The 9,252-nt window shown below is 43.7% G+C and overlaps 1 protein-coding gene across 1 annotated transcript; it reads right to left on the bottom strand.

Moving 5' to 3' along the window:
• Positions 1-2,210: 2,210 nt before the first annotated feature.
• Positions 2,211-7,707, bottom strand: MRPL15 (mitochondrial ribosomal protein L15). Its single transcript, XM_068983850.1, has 5 exons — positions 7,586-7,707; positions 6,894-7,048; positions 6,203-6,368; positions 3,899-4,022; positions 2,211-3,470 (listed from the first exon to the last, which is right to left on the bottom strand). The coding sequence occupies exons 1-5, from the start codon at positions 7,694-7,696 to the stop codon at positions 3,133-3,135; spliced, it is 894 nt and encodes a 297-aa protein (XP_068839951.1). The 5' UTR covers positions 7,697-7,707; the 3' UTR covers positions 2,211-3,132.
• Positions 7,708-9,252: the final 1,545 nt, after the last annotated feature.

Genomic DNA, 9,252 nt, shown 5'->3' with positions numbered 1-9,252 from the left:
CTTTTGAACTGTGGTGTTGGAGAAGATTCTTGAGAGTCCCTTGGACTGCAAGGAGATCCAACCAGTCCATTCTGAAGGAGATCAGCCCTGGGATTTCTTTGGAAGGAATGATGCTAAAGCTGAAACTCCAGTACTTTGGCCACCTCATGCAAAGAGTTGACTCATTGGAAAAGACTCTGATGCTGGGAGGGATTGTGGGCAGGAGGAGAAGGGGACGACAGAGGATGAGATGGCTGCATGGCATCACTGACTCGATGGACATGAGTCTGAGTGAACTCTGAGAGTTGGTGATGGACAGGAAGGCCTGGCGTGCTGCGACTCATGGGGTCGCAAAGAGTCGGACACGACTGAGCGACTGAACTGAACTGATTGTTGTATGAAAACTGTACAAATCTTAATTATGTTGAATTGGTTCATAGCGCTTTTCAGGTCTACTATACCCACTTTTCTGTATATTTCTTCTATTAATTTTTGAGAGTTTGACATCAAAACTAAAAATCTACTTAAAAATAAATCGTAATTATGTAGTGGAATTACAAGTAACTTTGGTCTGTATTTTCCAAGTCTCCTATAAATGTGTTATCATACTTTCATAATTAAAAAAAAAAATAGAAAGAAAAAAGGTGCTGTTTACCCTAATGGAAAGTGTTTTTGAAACAGTATTAGATGTAACAAGGTAACTGCCTTTATTTGCTGTCTTATGCTGTTTTGATTAAAAAAAAAAAAAAAAGACTCCAAACAAACCAACAGTTCTCTCACCTCTGGGAAGTAGGTCAGGAACCAGTAACAGTAAGACAATATGGACTTTCACTTTTTAGACTTCAGTATTACATAATTTCAAAACAGGCATTGGCTATTTTCATGACAGAAAGTTTTTGAGGACCTTTCCCAGTGACTTTAAAAAATGAAAATGTATTCTCTTAATCAATCACTGTAATCATCAAAAACATGTTTTCTGTGTACCTTGCTGTTTTGCTTTGCAATCTATCACCTCTCTTCTTCCACATGCAGTATTCCAATATAACTTTTTGGAATCTAACACAGGAAGCCTAAGACAGCTTGACGGTCAAAATGTTTAGAAAAAGGAGGCATGGAAAAAAGTAGATGCTGTCTGGTTCTTTATTATTACTCTCCTTCAAAAACATCGTTCTTACCCAGATTGATGAATTAATCACTTAGTTTTATAACTTACTGAACAGAATAGTGAATATACCATTAAGCACATGCTTTTGTATGCTCAGTCATGCAAACTCTCTTGTGACTTCACGGACTGCAGTCAACCAGGGTCCTGTGTCCATGGAATTCTCCAGGATAGAATACTGGAATGGGTTGCCCTTTCTCCCTCCGAAGGATCTTCCTGATCCAGGACTCAAACCCACGCATCCTGCACCTCCCTGCATTAGCAGGCAGGTTCTTTACCACTGAGCCACCTCAGAAACCCCTACTATTAAGCACAGAAATAATGAATTCTGCACTTTTTTTGATGTTTGTCTAATTTAAGTCAATTAACCTCAGGGTTGAAGTTTGGTCAATACCAGGAGGCGTCAACCCCCACTGCTGGTTGTCAACATTCCCATTTGTGATTCACCCATCACAACAGGGTTTTTCAGCTGAGAACACAAGCTGCCAAAGAAGACTTCAGCCCCTTGTGTTAGAAAAGGGCTGTAGCCAAGCTCTGGCCAGGGGTATAGGTGTAGTGCAGGTTTTGTGTGGCAGCTTCCAGACTCGTCTTGGGGAAAGCAGCTCCGTGTGGGTTCTATTTGGGTCCTAAAGATGCACCTCTCTCTAGGACTGGGGGAAGCCAGCGACTGAGAGACCAGTCAACCCTACAGTGATTGCCACACTTCCCTTGAGAGAACAAGAAACCTGATCTCATTCAAGCCACTGAGACCTGGGGCTCCAATCAGTGGAGCCAAATCTAATCCCAACACTGCCAGCTCTTGTCACTGGGTCTCCTGGAAATAAAAGCATGTTTTACAATTGTTGCCTATCCTCTGAAATTCACAGGTGACTATCAGAGAAGGTATCCTAGTACTGATTCTTATGAGTTCTGGATACTATGAAATGGCTTAATAACAAGCCAAACTAAATAATCCTGCATAAACTGAAATATCCTCTTGGTATATAAATTACTTCATTGACTAAATATTATACCAGCAATATCTGAGGTAGATAAATTGACAAAATAATGCACTGTTTAGGTTTTTAAAAAAAATTTTAATAAAATAAACAGGAATCATTTTAATTCTACTTTAGAATTACCAGGAATTATTCAAGATTTAATTGCATCAGGATAAATTAAGCTTCCACATGGTTTAGATACAACAGATATTTGCAAAGCTAAAAAAGCTCACTGACTGCTAAACCTTTTACATTAACAGTTTAATTTTCACGTTACCAACTGTTCTTATTTCTTATATAACCACTGACCGTTTTCTTCAAAATCATTTAAAATGACTGCAAAACAAAGGTTTCCAAAGTCTAGGAAATAAGTAAAATTGTATCAATTGGAACATTTACCTTCTTCAAAGAAAAAATGTTAATGGCTTGATCATTTTTGACAGCTTTGCCAGAGCTGAGAAAAATGAATTCACTTGGAATTTTCATTTCAATCTTGCCAGCAAATACTGCAATACTTAGAAACTATTCACCAGCCTTACACTCACATCCAGCAACTTCATCAGTCTGGGTTGAAGGCTTACTGTCTCGACTCTGGGTAAGAGGTTCCTCAGGGCTAACCAAGAGGCACACCAGCTCAGCAGCAGCCCTCGGATCCCGACCGACCGAGAGGACAACAAAGCAAGCCCAGCCCATCTGCATTCATTCTGATTTGCAACAATAAGACAAGACCTGAATGGGAAGATGATGGAAAACTCAAGGGGAAATGGTCTAAGAGCTGCCCACTCCCTCGGGCAGTGTGCCAGCGAGCTTGGGTTGCTGAGACACACACAGATCCACATCTTCCATGTGGTTCTTGCTTACTGTATTTTTAATTTTGATTTAAAAAAAAAAAGACGTGATTACACAGAAAACATCCTCCTCCTCAGAAATACAAACCGAGCCGATGCAGTGGGAGACACGTGTCACCCCTCCTTCCAGTGCCCTCCGACCACTGGCTCCCCTGGACGGAGCTCAGGAGCTGTAGTACTCCAGCAGCTTCTCATCCGTAGGTTTCAGAATCTTCTTGTCTGCCATGTTCACCACCCATCCGGGAGCCAGACCAAAGAAAATCTGCCGTGGATCCTTTCGAGTACTAAGCATTTTGAAGAGTTCGTCTTTAGTGATGTCGGGTAAAATATAGCCATACTTCTTGGCAAGCTCCAGTCTCGCTTCGGGAAATCTGGCAGGATCCGCCAGGTAGCCTCGATTCCTCGCGTCAGTGTAGTAGGGGACTAATGCCTCGGGGGGGAGCATCCGCTTGGGAATGGGTTGTCCACGGAGAAAGAATGGGATGGGTTTGCATAGAATTTCTAAAAAACATTTTTAATAAAGAGAGAGATGCAAATACTGGTGATATATATACTGGTTTTCTCTTAATGATATTCTTTTAATTATTAAATTATTTCCAAAATGAGAGCTTAATTCCAAAAACTTTTTTTTTAACTTAGTAGACGTAAGTAAACAAATGGAAACACTTGATCTTCAAAAGTTTGCATCTTGAAGGTCAAAGTCACTCCTGGGTTACCAACAATTAGTGAATTTCTAAACATAGGGCATTTGAGCTCCAGGTTTTTTTTTTTTCTAAAAAATTTTAGGACATACTAGCTGAGGTGTATCAGAAGACAGAGCCCCACCAGCCACACCACTAGCAGAAATTCCCAAAACAGGAACCGAGGTGTCTGAACAAGTCAAACCCTGGTGAGGCAGTTGACACAAGGCCCCGAGACGACAAGCTTACCCAGGCTTCGTGGGTCGTAGAAGGCGGTCGTGATGACACCCCCGTTCTTCTCAATGGCAGCGATGGCCAGCTCAGAAGCCAGCTGAACTTCTATGTTAACTTTTGCCTTAAAGGTGTCAGCGCCCTGTCATCCGTCAAAACAAAGTGTGTGAGGCAATGGCTGTGCTGCCAGCAAACTAATCATTAGGGCCTCCTCCCTGCCCTGTTTTCTCCTCCGGAGTGCTTCCAGCCCAGCAGCTACTCCTACTTTAACATCTCTGCTTTGAGGTCCTATTAAACACCACCAAATCGTTCCTCATTTCTTTAGGCCACCCTATTTTCCTAGTTTTCGTTCCCTAAGAGCAGGGATGATAAGACTTCCATTTTACATATTCAGCAGGCACCATCGTAAGCACCCATTCCCAACACCTCCTTAATAGCAGATTGTTTAGCCCTCAAAACAACTCTAAACCAACAGAATTACTGTGACTCCAATGCCATAGATGGTGGCACAGAGAGCCCGGGCAACCTGCCCAAGAACATAAAGCAAGGGAGCCTAGTCTCAGTGGCTGTGTTCCTAACCACAACATTATGTCATGTGATACAGACAGAAAAGTTACCGGAAATTCCTGACCTACAAGTAAGCAAGAGGCCAAGAGATGGTTTAAACAGGGGGACAAGCATGCTGGAGCCAACGGAAGAACAAAATAGCTGAGCTCTGGAGGGCCAGCCCTCTTGAGCAAAAGAGGCAGAGACAAGAGAAGTAAAAATAGTTCTGAACTTTTTTAAAGTCCTGTCTTTGGTCAATTTCATTAGGCCTAATTTCAAAACAGATTCTGACAAAAATAAAAAGATGGTGGCACTACCATTCTTTTTGCAGTGGTAAAAAGTTTTCTGCTATTTTCGTGTGGTTTAAACAAGGTGGTTCCCAGTTTCAAAATATTCCATCAATTGTAAGACACATTTCTCCCTTCTCTGATACTGGCAGGGATTTTTACAATCAATGGGACCTTTGACTCAATAAAACAAGGTCTTGCCACGTTACGTGACATTTCTCATTACTATCCATAGACTGCTTAACCATTTCCCTGTCTCTGGGCACTAGTGTTAGTTCCAGCATTTTCAGTGCTGTAAGAAGCCTATTTAGTATTTCTTTATATCAATTAAGCTTCTTTTATCTTGTTTTACCTTAGGACACATGTTCCTAAACTGGTGATTTTATGCTGAAAAGATCAAAACCATCTTATTACCCAATATTGACTGCAAATCTGAAATCCAGAAAAGGGCAACTGGTTTACAAAGCTGTAAATGATGAATAACTGTACATACTCAACCAACAGATTTCAGAATGATTTTTGCTAGTTTAATAGACATATGTCCAAAGCTGTTGGGATGTGCAGTTTAAGGTCTCATGAGGTCATGGGTTTTTCTGTATGTTACTTTATAACCATGTTCCTTGATATGCCTAAAGTAGAATACTAAGGCTTAATCCTGTATTTGGTATTCTCTCTTCAAATCATTAATTTGGAAAACTTTTATCGACAAGTTTACTTTTTCAAAGATCTGAAAGGTTTTCCCATAAACTATGCTTCCCTCTAGTGGACGCTAAGTCACTTACACAGCAATCAACTGTATTATTGACACAGAAGGAAAAGGGGGTGGGGGGGCATTAGTTGATTAGCAATGTACAGGTTCATTTGCCTATAAAACTCCTGGCCAACTTCTCTAAATAGAAAACCTCTTCCCTACAATCATAACTGGATTTCATTCATCCCTTTCTTCCATAAATACTGAGTGACTATCACAAGGCAGTATTTCTAATGTTGAAAATACAGCAATGAGTCAAAGCACCTGCACTCAAAAGAACTGACATTACAGTGAGGAAGACAATGAAAAATGCCTGCACTGCCTGGTAATAAATATCAGGTGTTCATATATTCAAAGAAAAACCCTTTTGGGCACAATAAGGCACACCGTCAGATACCAGAGTGTTCCTTTATAAAGAACATCTCCATAATAAAAATAATTTAAGCCTCAAATAATTTGGAAGGAAAAAAAAAAAGTTAAAAAGATCCTCCTACTAGGATGACATCTGAACAGAGAACCAAAGAGAGTGAGGGAGCAAGCTGAATGGATACACAGGAAGAACACCCAGGACAAGGGAACAGTGGCTTTCTAAAACCACAACTGAATATAACACAATCAACCACTACAGAATGGTTACAACTCGAATGAGATAAAAATGAAGGAGGCACAGTGTTGATTATATGGAAATCAGAAACAGTCATCCATGAAACTTACCAAAAAAATGTAATTCAGACTTACCTCCTCTACCAGCTGGACTCCATAGTCCCTTTTAGATGGCTGGATGGTAACACCTCGCCCGTTGACCAGCTGGGTTAAGTCAATAGGTTGTGTGGGATCGACGCGGCCCAGGTCAATCAGGTACTGCAGCCTATTGAGACTCAAAGGCTGATACTGGCGTCTGAAGCTACGAAAACAAGCAGCAACAGATGGAAAACTCAGCCAGACTTATCTTCCTGTAAGACCTCAAGATAAACGCAGAGTTCTGTTCCGTCCTTTCCTGCATCAATTTAGTTGGTTTAAAATAAAACTCCTACATTTACTTCACTCATTTATACAAATAAATATGTGAAAAATTTAACATAATATCTGAATTATGCATTAATGGATCTCAAAGTAAGAGCAGTTACCATTTACTGGGTGACGACAGTGGGCCAGAGTTTTAAACATAAAATCATTCTAAACCTCCGGAGCATACACCATTACCTCCATTCTGCAAGTCTGGGTGTAACCTCTGGCTTTTTCCCTCTACTAAGTCAGGCTAAACTTCATTACCAAAAATGGTTCAAAGGAAGGGTAGCAAAAGTTTGCTTTAAAGAAGTGGATTTAAATTTCTACCAAGCTATCATTTGGTGATTCTCAGAATCACAAATTTTTACACTAAGAAGCAAAGCAAAGCAAAAAAATTAAACCACAAACAAAGCAAACTTACCTGTGTCCTTCATTAAACCCGTATTTGGGGATTCGAAGGTAAAATGGAGTCTGGCCTCCTTCAAAGCCCAGCCGGGGCCGGGTTCCTCTCTGCCGTTCTCCTTTGTGGCCCCTGCCACACTTCCTACCTCTTCTCTGACCTCTTCGCCGTCTTTCCTGGAAGGAGAGAAGAATGTTTTATGAGCTGCAGATGCACTTTTTAAAGTATATTTCACCTCTGCGCTGTCAGGTGGTAAGGCCCTCATTCATCCTTCCAGCCAGCAACGAGCCAAACCCCCTACGTGCCAGGCACTATTAGAACTGCTCTGAGGTCAAAACACCAAATTATAAAAAAAAAACTTTTTTCTTACTTGGCGAATGCAACGAGTTGATTTTTAAGGTGACAGTATGCCCATAACAGCTTTTCTGTGTTCAGTGACTTGCAGAAAGTAAAATATCTTTCCCCTTAAGATAAACGTATAATGGAAAAGCACTTCATGCTAACCCAATATTGAATGACACAACCATCTGCACTTCCTGCGACCTCGCTCCCCGCCCAGGTTAACGCGATTACTCCTCTAAACCCGACCTGAGAGCTGGGACTACCGGGGCAGGCTTCTCGCATCACTCAAGAGCAGGGGCTCGCAGGCCCCTCGTTCCCGCAGCGCCTCTAGACCCGCGACCCCAGGACTCCTGCGCCATCCCCAGCCTTACCGGTTTCCTGGAGCCCGGGTTCGGCCTCAGGTTAGCCAGGCTCACACGAGGCAGGGCCCGAAGCAGGTCCAGGGCCCAGGGCCCTGCTGCGCCCCGCACCGGGCCGGCCATGACCCGCTTGCATGAGACGCCGCAAGGGCGCCTGGCACCCAAACCCACGTGATCTCGGGCGCTGCTTTACGGCCGCGGCCACGCCCCCGTCGTGCAGCAGGAGCGCAGCGCCGCCGGCCTCGGGGCACGCCGGGAGACGGTCTCCATCCAGGCGGCGGCGGGTACGCTAGGCTATCTCCTCCGAGCTAAGCTGGCTTTGTGTTTAGTTCACTGGGGATGAGACCGTATTTTGAGAGATCGTGCCTTGTTCTTGGCTTGGAATGTGCTGCGTTTTCTTTCGCCGCACAAACACCTGTTGAAACGCTGCGCGTTGTACGACTTGGTGTCTGCTGAGCTGTCTCACAGTCTGGTGCTTAGAGAGGCAAGGTCTCCGAGCGCCACGTGGAGCCCAGAATAGTATACTCGGAGCTGAAGTTCCGGTTTGGAGCTGGGAGCTGGGCTGATTATACGCCCTGTCAACTGAAAAATTGTACAACACAGAGCTGTGAGTTATTTGGGGCAAAATGAGAGCTATAGCCTAGAAGACAACCACTCAGCTCTGAGAAACAGTTCCGGGGGGGAGGGGGGGGAAGGTCGGCTTATATGTTATTTTAGTGGAGTCAGGAGTCATTGGAAAAGACCCTGATGCTGAGAAAGGTTGAAGGCAGGAGAAGGGGACGACAGAGGATGAGATGGTTGGATGGCATCACCGACTGGATGGACATGAGTTTGAGCAAGCTCCAGGAGTTGGTGATGGACAGGGAAGCCTGGCGTGCAGTTGGACACGTCTGAGCAATTGAAATGAATGGAGTCAAGCACATTTTGCAGAGGCTCCTGCTAGTAAGGAGGAGCAGGTGTCCCCATTAATGATTTCACTGCTTTTCTAGACACAAGGAAAGTCAAGAATTTGGGCTTGTAAAATCTGAAAGTGTCTGAATATATGAAGGCCTGTTCTGTCAGTTTTTCCCAGAACACAGATGCCTCACTCCTGATCTCAGACCTGAATTCTGAGGTGAGGGGTTTGTTGAAAGACAGGGGCTGCAGTGGCTCCTGACTTCGTCCTTGTAGAGGCAGATAGTGAGTGCCTTTCAGTTGGCAACCCTGAGATATAATAGTACCCAGAGTTGAGCTATTACCACTGGCTGGCTAGTACCAACCTGTGCTTAAGACTCAAACTCTGCACCCCACCCAGGTGCACTTGTGGTGCTCTGACCAAGTCAGATGCTGACTTCACTTGCTGTTAATGAAGGAGCCACCCTGGCTTGATTCATTAACAACCCCTTGTTGGGTAGATGTTATTACCTTTGACAGACTTGGCAAGGCTGGTTCAGTTCAGTTCAGTCACTCAGTCGTGTCCGACTCTTTGTGACCCCATGAATCGCAGCATGCCAGCCCTCCCTGTCCATCACCATCTCCCAGAGTTCACTCAGACTCACGTCCATCGAGTCCGTGATGCCATCCAGCCATCTCATCCTCTGTCGTCCCCTTCTCCTCCTGCCCCCAATCTCTCCCAGCATCAGAGTCTTTTCCAATGAGTCAACTCTTTGCATGAGATGGCCAAAATACTGGAGCTTCAG

Source organism: Capricornis sumatraensis, chromosome 11, assembly GCF_032405125.1.
Source record: "Capricornis sumatraensis isolate serow.1 chromosome 11, serow.2, whole genome shotgun sequence".
Lineage (NCBI taxonomy): Eukaryota > Metazoa > Chordata > Mammalia > Artiodactyla > Bovidae > Capricornis > Capricornis sumatraensis.
This window is presented reverse-complemented; position numbering and strand designations above follow the sequence as displayed.

Coding starts and splice junctions, on each gene's coding strand:
- MRPL15 (XM_068983850.1), bottom strand. CDS start 7,696: ATGGCCGGCCCGGTGCGGGGCGCAGCAGGGCCCTGGGCCCTGGACCTG. Junction 4,023..6,202: donor GAGTCCAGCTGGTAGAGGAG/GTAAGTCTGAAT, acceptor GACGGATGACAG/GGCGCTGACACCTTTAAGGC. Junction 3,471..3,898: donor CTACGACCCACGAAGCCTGG/GTAAGCTTGTCG, acceptor AATGTTTTTTAG/AAATTCTATGCAAACCCATC.